Source organism: Glossina fuscipes, unplaced genomic scaffold (assembly GCF_014805625.2).
Source record: "Glossina fuscipes isolate IAEA_lab_2018 unplaced genomic scaffold, Yale_Gfus_2 121, whole genome shotgun sequence".
Classification (NCBI taxonomy): domain Eukaryota; kingdom Metazoa; phylum Arthropoda; class Insecta; order Diptera; family Glossinidae; genus Glossina; species Glossina fuscipes.
In genome coordinates, this window is record NW_023998464.1 from 3375295 (window position 1) to 3401211 (window position 25917).

Here is a 25917-nt window from a genome sequence, read left to right on the forward strand (position 1 = left end):
AGAAATATATAATCAATAAAAAGGGTTGAAAATAGTCAAAGAAATCACTTCGCATACGAAAATGACAAAATAACGACAGTCAAAGTCAAAAGTTCAGTTCAAGTTAAAATGTAGATAATTATTAAGAAAATGATCTTTTATATAATAGGAATTGAGTATGTAGCAACAGTAGATATTCAAGGAAAAGGAACACTAGCGGACACTTTCATTCTTGCAAATTAAATTATCTCACCCATGGATGACTTGTTTGTTACAAAAAGGGAGGAGTTAGAGTAACAAGCTGACCACTATCGGAAAGAGTAAGTGAGAAGGTCGATATAGTTTTTAAAATATTATTAGAAAAAAAGAGATAGATAATTAACGCAATTTGGAAGAGAGTGGGAGAGAGCGAGAGAAGCAAATAGCAAGAGTTTACTCTCTTTTAAGATGAGAGTCTTTCCAAAAATACAACAAATCATCGATGGTATGTTTGAATGTTTGCCATATCTCATTTTGTTCCACTTCCATCTGGAAGGATTAAATCAACAAATCTTGGAAACTTATCTCAATTGAAAAGCAAAATTGGAAACGAAACCAAAGGACAAGGGTCGTAACAAGCAATGCCGGTGCGTAAGTGTGTTGGGTTGTGATTCTCTGAGATTCAAATATTAATATAGCAAATGAGAAGGCCACCATGTTGAAACCTTCCATAGCACATGTAAAACTAGTCTAACGACTGCGAACCGAATGCAATTCTGATTACTCAGGAACAGATTTTCTTTTTACTCATCTCTCTCTTTCTCTCTTCATATTAACCCATATAGTGGGTGTTTATAAAGTAAACAAACTCTTGTGTTTAAGTGTCGTATAAATCCGGCTTTCGGTGGTTGTTATCGCACTACCGTTGTTCGCCTTTGAGTTATATGTGACTGAATGAAAAGAAAAAGCAGAAAAAAAAGAAAGTAAATAAATGAACTAAACGAATATGGTCGTTAGTTGTCTGAATGTGTTTCGCGATGTTTTTATGCATTGCGACAGAAACCAGTATGCTTTAAGACGCTGGCCGTTCAACAAACGACTATATACCGTTATAATTTAGGCAAAATTTGCGATAATTAAGATTGATTTATATTTTAAGCGGTTACTAATTCCATTACTCGTGCGCTCTAAAACATATTGTTTCCTCTCAAATTCCCGCGTTCGGCATAAAAAAGATTATTTATATAGCAAAGCTCTCTTTAATCATACATGCACTACGCTACAGAGCTTTTTAACCTAAGAACTTTGGGTGCTGTTAAGTGAGTCAAGATTTGTTTTCCAATCTAAATTGAGAAATCGCAACAGTTGGAATCTACGGATTGGCAATGAATAGATGGAGGGTTACTTAACCGCTGTGTTTCTCTCTCGCATCTTCTGATGGCACTCTCACAGATTGTGACCGTTCACAAAATCAGTAAAATCAGTCCCACATAAAAGAATAGAGAAAACGAATAAGAAATCAAAATGAAAAACAAATCGTGGTTGTTGCAGCAGCAGTCAAGTCTTGGCCGTAGATGGAAATCAGATTCATATTTTGTTCATGGTGGCAGTGGCCACTAAAGCAGTGATTATCATTTTACAGTTAGTCCGCAACAAGATGCCAATGTAACCATGCCAACAAGATTCCTCACAAGAAAGCAAATATAATAACGCAAGTGTAAAAATTGTTGCTTAAAAATTCTCAAAACGATTAACCAAAAATTTAAATAAAAAATTTCTGTAAAAATTTAAAAACTTTCCATAAGCAGTGCGCGTTTTAAAAATTTGCGTTCAAAGGAAATTGTGTTACTGTGATAATTTTTAATTGAAAAAACAAAAAAAAAAAACAAAAAAAGACGAATGGATATAACAAAAGCGAATGCATTGGCACAGACATCAACCATCAGCAGCATGACTACTAGCACCAACTCTCACTTACCGCTCGACTATAGCTTGGGTAATTTTAAGCCAGCTATTGCTTCCGATTTTCCAGGCCCTTTTGTCAGTTCCACGCAGCCTGCATTGCAATTACGCGATATTAATGTGTTAACTACAATGGCAGCCACAATACCTTCACCCAATCAGTTATTACAACACCGAGTGCAACACCAGCAACCGCAAAGTGCTAATGATTCCCAACAGCAACAACAACAGGATTATCAACCCGTATCGGCTTTTAGAGCCGTTTTACCTAAAAAGAAAACAACCGCCGACGGTAAGTAGTCTACAGCAAATGACTCGAAAAACTTTCCAATTAAAAAGTGGAGTGCGGAAGTGTTTTATTTATTAAAAACAATTATAAAAAGTGAAAAGTTTATAATCAACGTTGTATATATACATTTTGTTTTCCAAGTTACATGCCGTCGGCATGTACAAACTTGCTGTAATCAAGCGGAAATTTCAATTCTGAAAATAACTTCGGAATAGTTCCATAATAAATTGTTTAAATTGAGTGACAAAGAAATTAAAGTTCTTTGAAAGGACACAAATCACGTGTGTGGGGGATGAAACAATGAGAAGGACCACTTACCTAACCGAAGTACACAATTTTTATATTGAGACATATAGGCGGATTATTTCTTTTTCGAGTAAAAAATTATTTCAAATATCATACATTTCTTTCTATTAGATTTCAATATTTTTCTGGTCTTAAAGAATTTGTTTAAAAACGCAGTTTACGGAAAGACATTTCATTCGAGATTAAGAACGTTTAAAGCAATTAATTAATTTAACTTCATTGTTGTTTTTATAAGATCTAAAAATACGCATAGGAACTCAAGTGAAAACATTTACATTTTTGATGAGCGCTAGATTCTCATTCTCATCCTAGCAGCATTCATCTGCAGCTTGTCTGGTTTGCCGCTTAACTTTATCTATTACTATCCATGAAAGGAAGAAACTTCCGTAGCAAATTTGAAATGAACGCGTTCATATTTCACAAATTTGCATATGAAAATTTGTTGACCCCAGAACAGACGCGTACAAGAGTCAATTTGATTGATTTTAAGCTTTGAGTTTCAAAATGTGTTTCAAATATTATGTATGTTGCAGACTTATGTGAAAAGAGATTTAAACGTTTGTCCATCTGATCTAATTTACGATATTCGTGACTTGTGTACCAAGTTTCGCCGAAATTTATCAATATGACCCGTAAAAATAATCATAGGGCGTTGAAATCTGATAAGTGCATTTCGCGGCACATTTAGTAGACGAAGTTGAAAAATTGCTGCCATTTGTTCGCAAGTATGCTCGCCATTGGCAAGAACTTTAAGGCATGTTTTCTCTCGTGTACATTTCCGAAAGGTGATAATTCAGAGAAAAAATCTCGTTGTTGCGCCTAGAAATGATCCGAGACGGCTTACTGATATCCCCAAAGTTAAAGATGACGATTTTTTTCCAATCTAAATCCAATTTATGCCAATTGACTGCAAGGTGATGTATATTGTCAAAATGTCAAAACAAAATAGAAGACCATTGTCAAAGCGGTGAGTGGTTCTTCAGAAAAACAAAATTTTTTTATAAATGCAAAAGTTTACGTATAACATTTTGGAAGAGAGCCTAGAACCAATCAGACTTGCGACCTATGAGTGAAATGTGTTTACAGACAAGTGACGTCAGAAATGTAGCATATGATAGAGTATGAAATCAAGGGGGGAATAGAAAAAAATTTGGTGAGGTCATCTTTGGTAGGGGAAGAGCCTACAAAACGAGGATGGTTGCAACGCTGAACCCTTGCGAGCTATTCAAATAAAATGAAAATATAGATATTGTGAATAAAAAGGCCTGAAATTAATCTGAGTTGTTTTACGGATTTCATGATACATTCTAGCAAAGAATTGATTTATCAAATATCCCAACTATTTAATGGATAGATAAGAAACCAATATGAAAAGAACAAACGTTGCACTCATTGGCAATCGATAACAGATGACAACAAAACGTAGCTGCATAAGCGATTGCGTATAAAATAATATATAAAGTACTTACCAATCACTCCATTTCTACTGTTCTTATGTCTGAGTTCATACGTGTCCTGAGTTTACAAAAGTTGCTAAGAAGGTTTGCCAAATCCCAATGAAGTATTTGCGGGGGAGTAATTATTTGAGATACAATAACTAAATTGGTCTTTGTAAGTTAGGTGTAACTAAGTTGGGGGGGAAAAGGCATCTAAAGTCTACTTTCAGTGCTGGTGCATGAGTAGGTTTCATTTAGTTTAAAAACTTTCTTCTTTTCACTTGCCACCGAAATTGTGTATTGTGAATGTATTGGATTTCTTCTTCCTAACCTGAGATGTAGAGTGATTTTAAGCACTGACCGTGTTAATGGAACAACGTTTGTGATCGTGCGTACATGCACCCTTTGGATTCAGGTGGAAGTAACCAAAGATATGTCTGTAAACCGAACACAGATTTCATTTTCATAACATTTAAAAATCTTCTATGCAAAACTAAGCAGCAAATCGTCCCCGACCGATAATTATTACAAATATCTAAATTCATAAATGAACATAGAGCTCTTGCATTAAGATGTAGATTCCTGTGGAAGCGAGGAAACAACATTTTGGTTATTTCAAAAAACTTTTTCATTGTTTGGTTTTCAAACAAGGAAAGTCTTAGAAGTATTTTCCCTCACGATCCCCATTTTTTAAATAAACTAAAGCAAGGCCTTCTAGATATATATGCAACGTTGATAGTCAAAATTTGGGACATTGCTGTAATTAACGAAAGGTAGAGTAATCAGTTTCAAGGCGTATAAATAAACGCTTCCTGCAGAAATATAACACAACACCCTTCACAATATCTAGGTAATTAACGGTATCCCGAAACGTTCATCAACGTTCAATTACTAGCAATATAATGCTCATATAGAAATAGATAGTACCGGTTTTCTGCAGAAAAAACAATTGTGTTTAATTATGCAAAACCGAATTATACAATGTGTTCTTCAGCGTAAATGGCGAAATCGGTTAAATTTGTGTTCATTCGGTTTGTCTTTTAAAATTAAAAAAAAAGCCTAGGCTGCGCTGGTCGTTCGCATTGCTCCCCTCCCGGCGCCAAGAGTTCTTCATGAGAAACGGCATCAAAAGTAGAGGAAGCCGTTTATTTGCCGCTTTATTTTTCGTGCAGTCAGCTATTATGGAGGTCCAAGGCTTACGCATGTCTCTCTGAGGAGATCAGAGAAGTAATAGTGTGCCCGGAGTCTGGCCTTGTTGGATCCACACTTATCCTGGGACGTTCAAAATCCATGTAGAAAGATTGAATAGCCATCCTTAGCAAGCGTAGAATATCGCAATGCAAGAATAGCTACGCTGCCCATAAGCTTCATTGTTCGAACTATGAACACCATCTTCTGCTGAGTTCTGACTGCTGGGCACGATTCCTATGAGAGAGCTTCGTGGTAAGTGCGGCTGCCACAAATTACGTCGACATTAAATATTGAGCTGTCCGACAGTCTTACAGGGGAGAGTTTGGCCAAAGTCGAGCTCTTCTATCAGGTATTCCAAGTGATGTAGCATTGCACACTACGGGGTCAAGTTATCGCGTTTGCATAGCTTTTAAGCCATTTAAGTTCGTCCAATTAAGATGACGACGGTAAAATGTGGAGATAGAATACTGACAATTTCATGCTTTTGCTAGAGTTATGAACTCGGACGCAAACTGATCCTATATCTTTAAGCCCTTTTAAAATCTCGTGTCTAACTTGGGAAATCAGCTATATAAGCCCACAATATATGTATAGCATGTATATGTAAGAAGTAGTTTTTAAGAATAGTTGTCCATGTATTTTATGGCGTCGGGTACCATATATCACAACAAAAACCAATATGTCATATTAATGAAATAAATTGTCCTGTTTACATATTTATTATATACGCAAGTAATGAAACATATGAAACATAATTATAATGTAATGCTTTATCGAAAAGATGTTAACGTCGGAGAGGCAAATGTGCAAAAAAGAAAACAGTTTTTAGGGCTTGTAATCAACAACACACAATCACTCAAATTCTATGTGAAATCGTCCATAGGTTATAAATTGTACGATCAATCTAAAGAATGTGCGACATGCCTGCTATTAAAGAAGGAAAGATAAAAATCTGAAAAGATCTCAATGGAAAGTATCGCAGGAGGTTTATATAATGTTAGTAGGCAGCTACTGGTCGTCTCCGAGCCGATTTCATACCCCTTGTGGGAACAATTTTACAACTTAAGAAAATTGCATTAAATCGACTTTTTGTTAAAGGTAACGCTCTAGATGCAAGGCAAGGTAAATGTTGAGCATAAGGAAAACTGAATAGTTTTTTTTTTAAATAACGCTTCACGAAATCCAAGTTCGTAAAATCACCGCCGCTTTTTTACAGTTTTAAATGCGCTAATAGTGCTGGGTTGTCTTCACGAAGCTTAAATTGAATAAACGCTTTCTCTACCATTTTTCTTGGTGAACACGAGTCCAAATAACACTCATCATCATCGCTTCACTTTTTTTTTCATTAGAGAGCAATGTTTTATTAATGCATGGCGGATGAAATTTTTCCATTGTTTTTAAAATTACGAAAGTAGCGCCACAAGCGTACAAGTTGTAAGCTAATGGTCGGAATGCCATGTGCCATGACATATTGGCACAATTTCTTTAAATGTTACTGCGTCTATATCTCACGCTACGAACTTGTTGGGCGATACGTTATTTGGTACGTACATATGGTATATACGCTATGTTACGAGGTTAGACTGTTTAAGAAAATTGGATTCATCAGCTTAACTTACTTTATCTGAAATGCTGAAAGAACTCTAGACTTTTAAACTTTCTACTACTACCGTCTACTTAATCTTCGTTCGTAACTAAGGGTTAAAATTAACTTTATCTGAAAACTTTCTGCTATTTAAGAAAATGGTGTAAGATGCTAAATTTAAAAAAAAAAATTAACCTCGAAATTTTATTAAGATTCAAGTAAAGAGCTTCGTGTTCACATTGAGCCTTTTTCTACTTGACGCGGTGAACGATGATGCGATGAATTCTTAAAAGATGAAGAAGATGAATAGTGAAACGGAAAGTGTCTGTGTATATACCGATGTCATATATATAGTCTATTCTATGACATGTTGAGTGATTTTCGTGTCTGTCTGAAGAATATAATATTTTTAATTAATTAATTTTGGTTAAATAAAATTTGTTTATTCCAATTCCAATTTGGTAAAATAAATTCTAAAGCTGTAGTATATAAAATGAAATGCCAATAGCTTCCATTGGTCTCCGGAGTCAGAGTTTACGTTGCATCAGGCGGATGTTGTGCCTCTGTGCTATCGACCCACAGTTTTGTACCACCAAAATTTTTAATTTTTACTTATTTATCATATTTTTGAAGTATTTTGCGTCAATTTTTTTTTACCCTGCCCTAATTGCTGTACAAGAGGATAATAAGCTTATGCAACTTGAAATAGACTGACCTTATATAATGCCGTTTGATTCAGATTCACTTCCTAACTCTATTTAGTCTTGTCTGCCTCTCAGTCCGTCGTAGTTTTCTGAGTTCAACCTACAAACCACAAATTTCTTGAGTTATTTTGAAGAAATTTGATTCACGACCCAAAGACGCACGCTATTGCAAATAGTTCGGATCGGAGTCCTTTTTAGACGTCTCCCCATACAACGTCTTATTTTAAGAAGTCGGTACATATATAAGGCTAGGATGGCCAAAGCTACTTAATTGCGGGCTGGGGTTGTTACTTGTTTTTATAGTATTTACGGATTCGTGTACTTTTAGATAAAAATTTCCTTCTGTTTCTCTTCCCTAACGGACGCAAATAAAGCGCATATTCCAATCATTTAGTTTCTGAAAACTTTAGTTTATATTTTTCAGCCTAATACACTTTGCCAGAATCGCCAATTATAGGAAAGTTAATGCAAATTTCTTCTTCTTCTTTCGCAACGGAGTATATTCGGGCGTTGTGACCGATCACTATTCAATGTGTGTATAAACAATGTGCGCTTTTCTCGCATACACACTAATTCTGTATATATCAATTTTTGATATTGACAAGAAAAATCTCCGATATAAGTAAAACAGTCTCTGTGAGGGTGCTCGGAATATGAATATTAAACTAAAACTCCTATTAAAAATCTAAAGATGTACTGATTTTACTTTACAATAAGGAAAAAGAACATAAAATAACAACGATCTACAAACATTGAAAAATAGCTTACCTTTCGGTCTTTCGATCTTCGGTATTAGGGTATTTAAGATGAAGACGAGGTGGGTTGTATTTAATACATGAGCAGGAATAAAAGCTTTCAGTTTTCTTCCAAAATTAAATTTTGTATATATACTGTTGATGATTCCTTCAATAAAATAAGGAAATTATTTTATTCGGCTGCGATCGAATCTTTTATACCCGTTAGCGTTACTCTAAAAAAACAAAAGATTCAAAAAAAGGAAAAATCGGCTTTTCCATAGTCTATAATGTTGGGTGATTTGATTTTTCTTACTTGCGTAGAAAAAAAGTAGAAGCTAATATTAGTCAGTATGAAGTAATTATATCGATTTCTACGACTATGAGTCCGTTTAACACAGCGGTTAAGCGACAGATGGATAAATGGCCTGCAACCATGTCTAGAACGCTTCAAATTTGGCTCAGATCAATACGATGAGGACTTGATAGGATACCATTCTGTGGAAGTGCTGCCGGACCACCCATAGAATAGAAATGTCAAGTTTTGTTGTTGCGTCTGTTGTAGCTAATAAGCAAAACGCAAATAATCATATATTTTAAAATTTTTGAAACCGGAGGTGGTCTCAGGTTTATGCTCTACAGTTGGGGTGCTCTTCGACCGATTTGGACCATATAACTTCCAATGTTTCTGTTAAATTTGAGGAAGATAGCTTCCTTTTTGTGACTTGGAGAATGATTACCGCGGACATTACGCAGATAGACAAAAAGGTGAACAAGTCGACGGAGAGTCGGACGGACGGACAGGCTTAACTCGGTTCAAAATTTGATGCTGAGAAAGAATATGTATACTAAAAGGGTTACCTAAGTCTTCCTTGTGAGTGTTTCAAACGTTTTGACGAAATAAATGCACCCCTTATCCTTCGGTGAAGGGGGATAAAAAGATATTTTCTCTCCAATGCGTTTCTTCCAATAAACACGATCAAAACAATAACAACAGTGTTTGTTAAAGAAAAGGAAAAATAATTAAAAATAAAATCAACACAAACAACATTTAACGAATCACATTTCAACACCTGATGATACATTCCATATTTACTATACGCTTATGTACGTATAAACATGTATTTCAAAAATTCAATTTTTTATACAGCTTAAAACTGAAAAAACTAGAGGAAAAAACACTTTATGTATATAACATATAACAAAGAAAACAGAAAACCACTGTCAGTTAATTAAAAAAATGCATAAAAAAACAATACGAAAAAATGTAGTCATGTATACACACATATATATATTTAATTATATATATATACATATATATATTTATATATATATATATATATATATATATCGTCATAAGCAAATCAGACTTTTCAAGAATTACATATGCACAGGCACTTGTATAGCACACGTACAACATGAATAGGTCGGAGTAAGGCGGCGGTGGGGTCATCAGTTGGATTGAATAAAGTGAAAAATCCGCACCACCTATGGAGAAAAAGTGAAAAATAAATTTAAGTAATTCTTGTGATTTTTTATGAAAAGTTGAAAAACAATGTATTGCCATAACATGTCATCGCATTCATATACATATACATATGTACGAAAACACATACAGAGGGGATGGCGCCGATGATGACCGGCAGCCAACAATACGCGGTGATGAATAAATACATAGGAATGAAAAAAAAAAAACGTAAAAAAAATTTTTATTCATTATTCCGTTTGTGTAAAACGGATACAAATCTCCCATGTGGACATAAAGGACATATACGGATTTGCAGAGGATTGCAAATATGCAAACATGATGGTCATCTATAAAAATCATACATATACTATATTGCACGTGTACATGTAAATGTATATGTGCCTCGTAAAGAGAACATGGGAAACCGTGCCGTATGTTTTGCTGAAAATCATCATATATCAGAATTGTAAGGCAGACATGTACATAGTAACTGAAAGCGCACGCAAACAACATACATTCGCATTTATGTACACATATATGGTTTTATATACATATATATATATAGTGTGTGTGTGCGTGTGCTCAAGTGCATGTGTACATATGCGCATGGAAAAAATCTACGGCCAGACAATCACTTTAACAGACGACATAGCACTCAGTTGAATGTTAACAGAAAAAATTTACTTCATTCATACGTCGTATGTCGTACGTAGTATGGCGTATGCCGCGATATCCAGGCATTTTTTTTTATTTTATTTTTTACATATTTTTCTATATGTGAGTTTATTCAATTCCATATGTTTCGGTTTTGCATAATATTTGTTTTTTCGCGTATTATGAGGATCAGTCTAAAATATTGCAATTTTCTACACGCTCCCCATCAGAAGGCATCAAATAAAAAAGCAGACCACTTCGTGTAATCTTTATTCTGTCGGTTTACTGAAATCAATTTTGCAACTTTCCCCTCAAACGATATGTTTTACACCATTTTAAAGTTACTCTTTTCTTAGGCCGATTGATTCCGGTAAGGAAAAAAGAAACCAAAAGGGCAAGCAAACTTCGAAGGCCTTTTTTTATGCATTCGAAAGTTCTGGCTTGACTTAAAACTTAATGAGCTCAAGCAAACTGCAATTATTTTATAATACAAAAATCGAGAATCTAGTGCCGATCTAGAGCCCTTACTTTATTGATAGCAGTCCTTACTTTATTAATAGGTAACTAGTTTCTGAGGAAAGCAGTAACGAAAAAGCCATTAGCCATTGTGTACCCTACTCCTCTTTGTTGATTGCAGTTATTTATATTATCACGTTTCAAAATAGGCTGTTGTAAGGTAAATGTCCGATCCGAACCGGTTTCAATAATGTTCATCCTTGGACCAAGAAACCTTGGTGTACCACATATATCAAAATATCTCTAAGAAATGTGGTCTGCGGGTTGAATGCAAACATACACGGACAGACAAGCTTCAGAAATTGATTTTGAATCGATCGGTATAACGAAAGACGGGTCTTGAAAGTGTTTCCCATCGTTGATTATACTTTTCTCGCATCTCTCTGATAATTTGCGAATGTTACGCCAAAACACTGTTGGTCTTCTGAGGCAAACCAGTTATCGAGCTATTTTCGTAAAAAATAAAGTGCTGCTCTGCAACTGGTCGTTATAAATAATTGGTGACGGGACGAACTCGAGTTTGATGAGCAAGTCCCATGGGCTAGTATTTTTCAGCTGAGTGCTTCAAACGTACCGCGAATCGGATTTGATATATTAATAAATGAACAGATCTCACGTAAAAAATATGACCTTGTATTAAGTTTTGTTAGTTCGGGCGTTTTTGGACACAAAAGCGTTCAAACCGATCAATTGCTGTTGGTAGCATTTGGTATTAGAGTTTTCATCAGATCTCAACTCCTAATGAGAAGCCACATTCTATTGGTCCCACCAAACAAGGTGGTCTTCCGGCCAAAACAATTTTGCGTCGCAATCGATATGGATAAGGCACCATGAATCCATTCATAAGTTTTTTCATCTGGTTGTCCCGGTATAGAGCCATTTTTCATTTCCAGCTTGGATATGATGCAAAAAAAATTTTCTATTGTATCGTTCGTGTAAGGAAAAAGGCCTATTGGCTAATGGTCTGTATTTGACAGAATACTCAAAAGTTTCGGTGTTTCGGTCTGCAAAAAGGCGCTACTTCAGATATATGTACGCTCTACAGGTGTTATTAGGGCCATCGATAGGTAGATTCCAGCTTCATCTTTTGCATACCTAGGAAAATACATGTACACTTAATAGCTTTAAAAAAGTTTACTATTTGATATTCATACTCCTTGACTGCTGACTGTCCTTTCCTCTCCAACAACCAAAAATACCTTAAATTAAAATATGTCTATTTTATTGTGTGTACATGAGTTCGAAGCTGCAACTTTTTTTATGGAACTTATGGCTGACAAATACGCAAGGAAAGGATAGAAAGGAAGGAAGAGAAATTTAAATTCAGTTAAAGCAAGATTTAGTTGTCTAGTAATTTTTACAGATACTTAAGGTATAATGGCCGCGAAGAAGACCATAAATATTATTTTCAATTTCAATTACATTTTTTACTTTGTCCACCTGTATAACCGATAACGATGAGTATAAGAATTTAAAAGATTCAGTCTAAAATTGCGCTAAAGGCACCAAAAAAAGACGCAATCGCAATCGTGTCTTTTTCGTCTGCGATATAAAAAAAAAGAAAAATATGCAAAATGTATATGTGAGGAAATTTGATAAAACGGCGCCACATATATTTTATTCCAGTCATAATTTAATCAAATTAAATTACATTTAAACGACTGCAGCAACGCAAATCAATTTAAAGAGAAAAATTAAGCTTTAAAACTTAAACAAAGAGATTGAATTAGATTGTCGAGCATAAAAAACAGAAACGATAAAAAAGTTATAAGAAACTTGAGAACGATCGTCAGAGCTACTGCTATGAACGCATATTAGGCTTTATGAACGAATTTAAGCGTTCATAACGGATTAAAATGTTGATAATATGCTTAATACGGCTTCTTAGTGTGTAATTCACGTGGATCGAAGGTTAGTGTAAAGAATGCTTGGTAACTTGTTTTTCTCACCGGAGAGTCTCGATTGGTTTAGCACTTCGGCTTGCCTTCACGCCTAATAATTCAGAATTACAACAGACCTTGTCTTTACAAAAACAACAACACATTTGCAAAAGTTAAAATTTGGTGGGTTCGATGAGCATACGTTAGATTGGTGCTTCTGCTTGTAAAACTTAAAAATATGCTTTAAAGGCCTTCTCAGGAGGAGTTGTCGATTGACGTAAACAGGTGCCGATGTATACCTTGCACTCTGCCTGCCATTAAAGCAAATGAAAGAAATTTTTCGTTTCTTTCTCTGTAATATGAAATGGTTGAGACTGATTTCTTTCATTTTCAAAATAAAAGTTTTTTGTCGTATAGGCATATGGGCGTTGCAGGCGTGCCTGTCGAAAAGTATGGTTCACTTCCAAATTCTTTTACAAATTTGTTGGCGATGTCTTGATTTTCGCTAACGGGAGAGTGTTTACCAGAGACACTACACACTTGGGGACTAATAGACGGACAGATGGACCGACGAACAATTTGACATTCTTAGATGCACTCCAAATTTGAAATTGCCAAACAATTTAAATGTTTTATGAAGGGTTTGAAGCTGGTTTCTGCTGTTTATAACGGTATTGAAAAAAATTAAAAGCAGAGGTATTCTCAATTTACGTGGCACTGCAGGCGCGTCCTTTGACCAATTTGGCCCATTTTCAACACCCACCTGTGTGCAAGAACTTTCAATGTTTCTGTCAAATTTGAAGCCGATAGCTTCATTTTTGTGGCGTGAAGAATGTTTGCAACGGACATTACACAGACGGGCAGACGGACATGTTTAAATCGATTTACAATTTTATGCTGATAAAAAATATATCCACTTTGTGGGGTCTCTGAAGCTTCCTTCTGGGCGTTGCAAATGTTTTGACAAAATGAATATACCCCTCAACCTTTGGTGATTCGTATAAAACCTAAACGTCCACATATGTGGCCAAGAGCGTGAAGTAATTAATGTGCTAATGTGCGCCGACGACCGTTACTGATTTTGTCCAAAATTATAATCCATTTCCTTGCTTATTTACTACAACAAATATTGGGTTTGGGTTCATTGGATTTATTTTCATGTGGTTTCGAGAAGATGGTGCAAAATTCATATTAAATAAAACGGTAGCAACCTCATGTGTAATCTTTAATTGTCTTGGCAAAGTGTAAGGAACGTAGTTTTTTCTACTTCTGATTTGGTCCAATTGATCCAATATATAGCGAAATTTTGTGTCTAGCTTTTTTTGACAAGCAATTTTGACAAGTGATGAAAAAAGACCATGACAAAGACAGAATATATAGTATTTTGTGAGTTACTTTGGTAAAACGACACCGTCACTGACGAACACTGGCAAAAATACCTGACACAACTCAGTCGATTATTAAAGAAAAAACGCTCGCAATATGGGAAAACATAGGATGACTTGAAACTGCGTCCAGACACATTTACGATACCAAGAAAACCTTATTGCGATACCAAGAAAACGTACACCTTCCGGGTATAACAATACACAGTTCAACAGATAACCATGTGGAAAATAGCAGGAAACGACCGACACCATTTTTATGATCTTCGAAACATGCAATATTTTTGTTTTTTTTTTTTAATCTTTTGGCCTACACAGTATTAAGCGGGCCATAGTAAACAAGCTGATGGGCCGTGCACCCGTACTGGCCCGAAACATATGCGTTTCATGGTTATACGCCAAAGGGTTAAACTTCAAACTATGATTCAGATTGTTTACGACATAAAAGTTAAGAGAAGATGAGATAATTGTACGATCCTTTTTCTTATGTAAGCTATTCATACAACGTTAACCCAGTTTAAATCGCCCAAAATCAGGTCCGAGAAACAGTTTATGACATCTCCTTAATAGGTGGCTTCAAATCGATACAATTTTAGTAACATTTATTTTATATTGCAATATTTGTGAAAATAACTTTTAAAGAAGGTCGAACTATAATACATACAATAATACGAACAAGAATATTGATACTTCGTATGAGAATAAATTGCATTTGTGGAGTGTTGCAAGCAGGAGAACGAATCAAGAAATTGTTACACCAAAGACGTAAAATTCACGAAAGACGGTTTATGTTACAATATTGACAATAAGTTCGCTGATCAAGCAACAATTGCGTAAAATTACAGAGACCATCGAGCATCATCAATCATAAGTCACATAATTATCGATTACAAGGCAAGCACATGCATTTTATTCGAAGTTTGAAAAAGAAGTGAAAAACTTGTTTGTTATTTATCATAAATAAATTTGTGAAGTCTTATCAAAGTTATAAATTAAAAGAAATCAACGTTTAACGTTTAACAGAAAATGTGGTAAAAAAGTTGTTTATTAACTGATTTGAAATTTAAGATTTATAGAAAGCGTAAGATTAATATTAGGTGATTGCATGTATTTTGATAGCTTTTTCACTTGAAACGGACATTTATTGAGAAAAATTAATCGAGATATATATTAATCAAAATATTTTCCATCATTTTGTACAACTTTTTCCCATCTTTCTGTCAACAAGTCGATACCTTGTCGAGAGAACGATATTGGCTTGGCAACAATCCAATCATCGATCCATTTTCTCACTTCTTCAACTTTGCGGAACCGCGTGGCAGCCAAAGCATGTCGCATCGATCTGAACAAACGGTAATCAGAAGGCACTATGTCTTATGAGTACGCTGGCTGCGGCAGAACTGCCCACTAGTTGGGAGCGGATGAGTTTGCGTCTGCTAACCGTTATTGCTGGTCTTTTTTACAAACGTTCATAGACATCTGCAGTAACAGTTTCATTAGATTTTAGCAGCTCGTGACATCCTGCACCTTGCTAATCCCTTCACAGCAAATCTTTTTGGCCCTGAATATTCCGGCCCGGATGTTTCTCCTGAACTAACTAACCCATGACTTTTTGCGCTGGGATTCGCCGCTATGGATTCACCTTTCCTCGCCATTCACGATGTGCTACAGAAAGCTCTTTTCCTTTTTTTGCCGGGCAAGCAATAAAACTGCCATGTTGAAACGATTCGAAAGGGAATTTTCAGTCAGTTCGCAAGACTGCTATACTGTCCGAAGGTTTCTTGAGAGTTTGAGATGGATTCTCGTCCAATAAGTCTTGCAATTTATCGTACTTTTTTGGTCTTCCAGGCCTCTGCTATTGAGGTCAAAATCATCACTTTTGACCCTTTTTTGGTTCTCCAGACTGTTCTTTATCATTGACATCAAAATCATTATTTTTAAATCATTGAAACCAAAAACCACAATTCTGATGTGTCGGAGCAGCATCACTGTAAGTTTCTAAAAGTTTTCAATGAGCTACGGCAGCAGATTTCTTCATAACAAACAACAACACAAATAAATATCGAAAGCCCAACTTTGACTGTTCCATGGTTAACGTCTGCGTACGAGACGGTTCTTTTATGTTGAGAAAGGTCAAAATCATTGAATTAAACCGTTATGTACAGTAGCATTTCTTTATAATTTTTGCCTGTAGAAGTCGCCTATCAAAATACATGCAACCATCTAATAACAAAAAAACAATTAGATCAGCCACAAAATCAGACCAGAAATGCTAGTCCCCCTACTATATGCATCCGATTTCTCATAATAGTAATGGAAATTGTTAAATTTATTTAAAAAATTGTGGCAGGGCGTAGTACTACAAATCATCGAACAGCATACTTTGGAAAATGTAATGGACTGTTTTGTAAGACTTCAAGTCCTTTTTAGCCCGTTGTACTGCGTTGTGCTTGTTTTTCACTAACGGAAGAAAATAAACGACTTGCTGGAGTGGAAAAAAAGATTCAAAATTCGATGTCTCGCAGAATTGAAATATGCGAGGCACTAAGGCTGAGCTGGTTGAGATCTCTAAAGCAAGCTCATGGAATTAGATTCAATTCATTGCCGTCGAAAAAGCTTGTAATGTTTTGATTATAACACCTCGCGGGGAATTCACTATGAAATAGTCAGAATTTACGAAAACCGACATCTATTTGACCAGTTTGAAAGATCGTGATACATAAGATTTTTTCATGGAAGCGAATATATTTAGACATATTTAGATTGTAGGTAAGAGAGAGCGAGAAAAATAAGATTCATCTAGACCTGAAGCTTTTAATATCCGCATTTACTATTTGACGATATTTAATCATTTGGTCATTTGGATCAAACAGCTCAAATCACCTCAATAAATGCCGCTTTGTTCACATGGTGCCCTTAGTGTGTATATCAATTCGTGGCAGCACTTTATGCTTAATTGAACAAACTAAAAATCACATTTACATACTATGCCTTGCTTGTATATGATGTCCCGTAAGCGTGGAAGAGGGCTTAGTCAATTTTAGAAGAAGTGAGCGGCAAAGAAATTCTCCACCAGAAAACATTAATGATCGCAAGCTCAATAGATGGACCAAAGCTAAATAGACGAATAGCAGTTACTATTATAATAATGTTCCACGCTGATGAAAAATCGATTGGATATCCGATTATATACGTTGTCCTAAATGATATGTCTATGCCTGTTATATAGGATAGATTAACGAAAAATTTTGATTGCTTTGAAAGTTGCTTTAATTCTTTGACTATGTGTCGGTGCTTTATCAGATCGCACCAAGTTTCGGTGTTCAAAATAAATTTTGAAGACAGTTGACTTGCGCTCATGAACAACTTGCATAAGTCTCAATCATCTGTTATTTAATGTGAATGTTTGGACAATCTCCAGATTTTTTAAAAGGCCATCAATTTCCGTTGTGTTTTCTATAGATTATAATGCATTAGGATCAATGCTAGGATCCCACTTGGTTTATGTACGTGAATAGCAAACGTAAGAAGGACTTTCATTTAATTCGCAACTTCTTTGAGGGTAAAAAGTGCCTATTGTGTTGATGGTGTGCAGACAATCAAGAAAGTTTTACTTCCGCTTGGTGTTGTTCACATTTAATTCCTTAAGACGTAACCGTGAAACTTAACTGATGTGTCAAATTTGCCCGAATTGTTTCTCTTGATAATAACGAATTGTAGCTCAAATTCTCGATATAACAAAGAAGAAAGAAGGAAATAAAAATCCTCAATTTAGGCTTGGTTACAGGACTAACTAAGCACGTCCAAGATTCAAAGTTTTTAAATATTTCAACTGGAAATATGTGCACCTTTCAACTGCAAATACACTTGTCCACATTTTCTTTCTTCTCTCTTTTGCCCCATCACAATTAAAATAAATTCTTTTATTTAGATTAAATTTATGGTAGTGAGATTTCGTTCCACAATTCGATTTTTGGGTTTTATAACGCCTTCACATAAAAATGCCAGTTGTGTCAACAGTCGAAACTTTAATTTCCTATCTTTAATAGTCGTTCTAAACCAGAATATTATGTCGTGTGTTTGTTGGTTGTAACTATAGTGTAATACTTAAAAAACCAAAATTTTACAATTTTAAATTCGATATGAATCCCTTCTCTTATTCGTCTGAATTATAATTTACGATATTTGCTTTTTCTTTTCTTAATATTTACACCTTACGTCACTTGTGGTACAAAGATATATTAAGTTTGTGCGTATGTATGTAACACTTAAGATAGACCCGACTTTTATTATACGAATCGATTCAATATCAATTTCCGAATCAATGCAAAATTGTTTGTGCTGGTCCATTTCGTTTTTTTTGCTTCATCCTATGGGCCGCAATTTCTGAGACACTTTGATTAAATTTGATACAAAAGAAGAAGAATTTTATCGAATATGATTCAGATTGGACAAGTTTTCCGACCTTTTATCATCGACTACTTTATTTTGAACAGTCGTTATATGAACAACTGTACGGCTAAATAGGGTATTTAACGGTGCGTTGTCGTCCACCATAGTGTTTTTACTTGAGGTGTGGAAGCAATAGATATGAAAATCTTACAATTTATCTAATCGACGATCATTGCCAGTAAATGATCTTTTCTGACTCATACTTCACGTGCATTATTATTACTATTGCACAATTTGGCAGGTTTTGTTTCATTTTCCCTTTGAGACGTCTATGCTTCCCCTCTGTTGATATCATACTGCTTAGAGGGTCTTTGTATGCTGCCACACTTTTGTCATATATTCAGTGCTAGCATACAGTATTGTGTGTAACCCCTAATGGTTATTTTCATTCGTAACATATCAACGATAATTCTGAGGGTTTTTCATCCTCTTCTCCCCATTTTGCTAATGTTTGAGGTATAAATTTAACTAATATGGGTCAAGTGGGCCTGCAATTTATACACTTTTCCAGATATCTGACAATCGTTTGTATGTAATCAAAACTTTAATCCCTCCTTATTTGGACTGTAGTGAGTATTACAAACAAAAGATCTATTGTACCATTGTCCTGCTGTTGCGGATTGACAAATGGATACCGATTAAACTTGTTTATAGAGAACCGCCGCTTAAATTTATTGCAATCGGCATTTTTCGCTTTTTCTCTCTTTCTTTGTCAATTAAAAGTAAATAATTTTAAAAAGAATGATTTGATTCTCTCTTCGAAGGAGTTACAACGTGTTAAAAACTATTATTATTATTATTATTTAATATTATTATTAAGAACATTGCAAGCTATTAAATTACATTAACGACGGACGTCACACCACTATTCCTTCCCGCGCGTTATTAAGTTTCCTCATCTACGCTAAATGCCAAAAGGTAGAAAGTTTCCCCTCGACATAAACCTTTTTTTTACATCTCTTTCCACCACGAGAACAGAACAGATTGTCAAAGAGAAAATTACGAGTATTTATTGAAGATAAAGATAATAACGCTAAATTACGCAAACCCTGCTTGCATTGAAGTGTTGATGAATTTCATTATCGTTTTACACCATTTAATTACGGGGGCGGTTTATTGTACGCTACAAAAACGTACACAAAATTAATGCAGCGCTCCAATAAAAGTGTAACTTCTAATATCGTATCGAATGCAAATCCCCTGGAGGTTGGGATGAACTTATAAGCGACATGTAAACTCATACGTATAACTTGGTAGTCTGCCTACTTACTAGTTACTGCTTAGTCTTTTCAAAATACCTCAAGAAATTTGTTCCATAAAGAGATGTCTTCTTTTTTCTTTTTAAAGGCACCTTAAGCTTATTTAACGTTTACTTTTTAATTATTTTCTGTGTAGCTCCAATTATTTATTTTGTACATTTATTATTGTAAATAACAAACAAATAACCCTTTCGTCTAATGTCATCCTCTTAGTCACCCATTGCTTTTTAAAAACTCGTGCATATTTTTTGCGAGCCAGCCCTAGCATAACGAAATGAAATCAATTGTAAACCACCACCTTTCGGTCAACAAAAATCAACTAACTGTGAATCTAAACAATATTCTTGAGCACACACGCACACGCACTTTTATGTTTAATACAATCCGCATTCGTATTACAACCACCCGCAGTAACCGGTAGCAAATAGCGTAGAACACTTAATTCAATATAAGTTCATGCAATCAAGCATCAAGTGTAAACTAGCACTTGTTGTTGTTATTGTCGTTGTGTTGTGTTTTCTTACGCTAAACATTTACAAATTTCGTTGGGTTTCGTTTTTAGTACCCTCTGATGGAAAGAGAATTTGGGCCTGATTTCATATGAGAATAATGAGACGAAGAATTTGCAGTCAGTGGGTCAGACGTGCGACAAAATGAACATCATCAGTACACAATCGTTATTTACAGGAGCTTAGCCTGGCTAAGCTGTAAAAATGAAAACAAACCACGCACAGTTAACATCTGCAAGGAAAAGAGAAATGAATAAAAGCTCCATAAGACTGAAGTCGATTTTGTGATGAGCTGCTCGTTCGGTGACAAATATTTAAACTGAAAGTGTTTAACGTTTCTAGGCTTCGGTAATATTTTTCTTGTACATCGATCGCAGAAAACGAAGAACACTAGTAGACATCAGAAGTCACAAGGAACGCACACAGGGGACTTAATCCTGCTTGTAATATAACTGATATGGAAGCATTTTCTTATGGCTATTCCTTAATACAAAATGAAAAAAAAAAAGTATAACAGGAGTACACATCGTTTTGTTTTATGGCTAGGGACCGATTACATCGACAGAATATCCTGCGATATATCTTACGTTAACTCTGCCGATTTACCAATGTCAGTTTTCCTATACGGGGGCATCTTCAAAGAAAAAAAGGTACATTGATATGACTCATATAAACTGAGCTGATTTCTTTAACTTTATGCATCTGTTGTTAATTTATTCCCTTTGTGGCTTTCGTTCCATTTCATTTATGATACACCTGAATGTAAAAGAAATATCCTAAATTTGTAGAAACGCTGTGTAGAAGAACACAAAGCCAAAGACGCATTGCCACATTCTTGGCTGGTGATCGCGTTCCTATGACAAGCAGTTCATATTTTCTACGTTAGAATAACTAAATAGGAGAACTTTGTTACAATGTTTTACCAAATAATTTAATGCTCCCTCTCTATTTTTCTTTCACTTTCGCTTTCTCTGTTTCTAGCGTCACCTATCAATTCGTTACAAATAATCTTTAATTAAGAGAAGAGTTAAAATTCATCGCGTTCTTCGTGAGCGTAGAGTATCTTCGATTCGTTTTCATTGTTGCCCAGTAACAATAATTTTCCAGCTAAACGACAACAATTATCTGTTTATATACGCCCGGGAGTAATATTTACGCATTCCGGATACTAAGCATTTGTCCTATTAACAATATATAAAATAGAAAAACCACCACCAGAAGCATTACATTCATTATTTATATCCTGCAAGCTAAATGATTATTTTCAATTATCTGCAAACGAAGTAAGGTAAAACACTTCTTACAATGGGGGCACTTTTAACGTTATTGGCAATTGAAAAATCAAATTTTTTGAATAGATCGATACGAACGAGAATTGAAATTATTATTAATGTCAAAGCTTATAGTTGAAAGAATAAGCATAACTGACTCTTTGCATTTGCAAAGTCAAGGAAAAATTTTTAATTAACAGTCACTGATTATAGTGTTTATCTGCGTGTTTGCAACATCATGCAATGCGAATCAGGGATCTATTCGAATATAACAACTGCTGATCACCGTGCATATATAGCCTACAAAGCTTTTGGTAGGGGATATGTTAAATTTGTGCGGACGCATGTAGCATCCAGAAAGGCTGAAAATGGTTCTGGTGCAAACTTTTCTATCCATCGGTCTTTCTGTCCATCTGATTTTTATTCTTTTGTCCAACCTATACGTGATTATTCTTGCGATATTTGTAACGAAATTATGTCCATTAATGTGTTTTGGGACAAAGACGAGTCCTATTGAAAATGGACGGGATTGTAGCGCTTTTAAAAACTGTCTCTATATACCGCATTATTTTGGATGGGCCGCCTTATGATAAAAGAGATATAATTTTCAAAATTCCTCGCCAATAATCGTTGAAGTCGTCGAAACTTTCGATCGCTAAAAAAGTTGCAATTTTAAATACTTTTTTCCTGAAAAATATATCCTTATCCAAGGTTTTCATGGCAAAAGTACCCTTATATGGTAAAAGAGTTTAATTTTTATACCCAGCACCAAAGAAATTTTGTCATAATGCTTGGAACACCAAAAAGCAAGTTTCAGAGACCCTAGAGGGTCTTTAGGGATATATTCTTGATCAGACACACTCAACTCCTGAATCGATCGAACTATGTCTGTGTAGATATGCGTTGCAGACTATCCTCCGGTCACAAAAATTGACACATCGTCTTCAAATTTGGTAGAAAGACTGAAAAGTTTTGTACGCAGGTTACTAGTGAAACTAGAACAAATCGGTCAAAGGACACGCCTACAATAAAGCGTAAACTGAGAGCACTTTCGTTTTTCTAAGCAAATATTTTTAATTTTTTCTTATATATTATGAAAGACAGAAGTAGGAAATTTTCGAAGTAAGTTTGTTTTCTTCGTAACCCCACTAAATAGTGAAATAACCGGCCAGCATAACGTTATAAGTGATCAAATTTTCATTTCTCTTTTACGTTTTTCATGTTTCCTGCTTATCACTTATAAGGTAAACCTGGCAGACGGTTGAAAATCGACCACACACTTAACATGAAGATACTGCGAGAAGCCAAAGTCGCACCTCGTTTTGGTGGGGGGAAAGTGCTAGCGTAAGGTAGAGAATAAGTTAGAGAATAAGTTAGAGAATAAGTTAGAGATTAAATAGGACTAAGAGTAGGACTAAGAGCAGGATAAGAGTAGGACTAAGAGTATTATAAGAGGGTAGGGTAGATTAATTAGGAAGCTAAAGTTAGTAAGGGAGTCGGCTTTACTTAACCGGCTTTGCCCGACTATAAGGTTTTCATTTGCCTTTGATTACTTTAGTCGTGATTGCTTTCCGTCGAAACGTCCGCTATCGCGAAAGTTGCGGTAAAAAGCTGTAACTGCGTATATATGTGCTTAGCGGAACTCTATACGTAGTGATAATGAGGAATAATTGGCGTGAATTGAATTTTGTTAAGCCTATAGCCAGCTTAATTTGAAGTCGCAAAATTTATCAATAGATTCTTTCCCCTTTACTTAGAAGTAAATGTAGATATCTACATATGTATACTTTTCATACAGCACTCAACATAAACTGAAGCCAGGAAAAAATAGCAAATATGCAAAGATAACAAAAGACATAAAGGTAGCCTCGATGGCCTTGATCGATGAATAAATAATCTTTCCAGCTTAAGTTGCTAATGTTCTGATTATTAATCCTTGATTACAATAGAGAAGATCGAACTAAGTCCGTTTATATAGGGAAAGTTTTGTAACGGACCAACAGATGGACATATGGTTCTGATAAAGGATCAACACAGTTACAAATATATACATATACATTTACACTTTAAGTAATGTTTGATATTTTTTCTGCGCATTCAATAAGTATAAGTTACTTTGACGTCCTTCGCTTAAGATCTCAGAAATGAAATAAGAGATAGCCTTCACGAATGCAATTAATAGAGTAACTGAGTGAAGTGTTAGTCAGCCAGGTATTGTTAAAGCCACTGAGGATTAAGAGATTGCGAATGGAAGGCTAAACCTATTATATCTTTACTCGACTTTTTGTCTTGACTTGGACACGAAACACGAAAGCTGGGAAAAGCTGTAATTATTTTACACGCAATAGTATATCTTTTTTTCGTAAACATTATCTTCTGGATTGTATATTCCGTGCTCTCAGTTTTGATATCTTTACTAAAGAGGATGTGGGCGAGTTAACATTAAAACCCGATACTCTAGCTAAAGCATTTACATCCCTTTTAGTTCGTTATATACTGAAGTATGTAATAACAACACTAATGAAATCTATATACAGGCCGATAATATGCTTTAACAATTTGAAAAACGCCGTATACTGAACTTACATAGATAAAAATCAATAAAGGTTTTGCAAAGAAAAAAGTCGACAAACGGCAACCTTAGGTATTAAGTAAAGGTGTTTAGAAACACTTTACACGATTGCATCGCGGTGGACAAGTAGATAACAATGTACATATGTAAGCATGTAGGTATGGAAAAAATAAAAAATAAATTAAATGTTTAAAGTTCATAAAGAGTTTGTTTTTGATTTATGATCCCTCAGAAGATAAGTCACAACTGAGTGACTGTGTGCTGATTAACAACTTGATTAGTTCGTATGACATTCGTATAGAATGGAGACGTGTGTTGTGAAAGCGAAGAAGAGGATTTTCTTTAATATTGACACTGAAATTATATTGATTTTATTGATTTTTGATTTATCATTGAAATAAATGTAGGCGGACATCAATAGCCGCCTTACGAACGGCATGGTATACTTGTCTATTTTAAGCTTCAAAGCTAGCCGACAGCCGTGTCTTTCTTTCTGTTTTTTTTTTCCTTTCAATATTTAATTCCATATCAAAATATTTATTTTTTATTTGAAGGAAAAGGGAAGCATTTATTTTTATATTTACATTCTATACTTTTTATTGGTAGGCTCGCTCACGTGAAAGCATTTTTAAACAACACAGTTCCTAAGTAACTCTTATCAATGGTTTGTTGAAGGTTTTCACGTCTTCGTTGGTTTTATTGCTTAACCCTTAAATAAATATTTCAGACGAGCGTTTCTTTAAATCTCTAGCACTTGTAAATGTCATTGACTCAATCACAGCCGTTGGAAATCAGTTAATCGAAATCTCAAACTACTTATCGTAATATTTATAAGTTATCGAACATAATCTCTAATTGCTCAGATATGGTTTAATGTGTGCGGTAAAATCTCGTTTAATCAGCCACTAACTGCTTGTTTTGTTGAACATTAGCTTTTAGTTAGCTGGTTACATTACCACTTCTATGTTTAAATATATAAAAAATTTTCCTAAGCGAAAACTCACACAGCTACCTTAAAATCTACCTTAAGCATTTAACCAATAAAGCTCATCTTATGTTTTTTATACTAAAAATAATTTTTAATCGGAAGATTGTGCAACTGACTTCGGTATCCAATATCAAGTGATTTAATAGAAAGCTTTTTTATAGTGAGTGTCAGGCAGTCTTCGAGGAAAGTGGCCCGTCTTCTTGTTTTTCATATAACTATCTTTTCATATTTATAAATAAAGCACAATTTAGAAAATAAAGGAAATAAGGAAAAAATAGATAAAGCAATAACCACGGCACGGTATGGTAAAATATTTTAAATATTACCAATAGGACCAGTCACGAAGTAGTCCAATGGATGCGACAGTGATACACCTAAAAGTCCACGCTTCTTCTCTTTGAAAATGCGAGTTAGCCGCGCGAGTTCACGTGCAAAGGACTACGGAAGACACTAAAAGAATATTGTTACACATGTTTGTACATATGTTGCGCTACTTAAAAGTTAATACTTTTTGAATATACAGTAAAAGTTCCTTATTCGCGCTTCCTTTATTCACGGTGTCACTATGAAATAAATGCGACCAACCAATTCCCATATTCGCGGCAATAAATTTCTTTATTCGCGGTTTTTGAGAATGTAAACAAACAGAATGAAATGAACCTTATTGCTCAATGAATAAAGTATTGTTGTGAAAATCCCAAATCTAGTTCATTTCAGCTAAGTAACAAATTGCCTGAAGAGGGAAAAACTAAATGCACTTTCGCATTCGATTAAATTGTTTTTTTTATTTATTTGATT

The 25917-nt window shown here is 34.9% G+C and overlaps 1 protein-coding gene across 1 annotated transcript in view; it reads left to right on the forward strand.

The window, feature by feature from the left end:
• The first annotated feature begins 1061 nt into the window (after nt 1–1061).
• The window catches only part of LOC119640569, a 43951-nt gene continuing 19095 nt past the window's right edge, over nt 1062–25917 (forward strand). Inside the window, exon 1 of the mRNA XM_038038695.1 lies at nt 1062–2212. Within this exon, the coding sequence (XP_037894623.1) occupies nt 1858–2212 (355 nt within the window). The 5' untranslated portion in view covers nt 1062–1857. The remainder of the gene's footprint in view (nt 2213–25917) is intronic.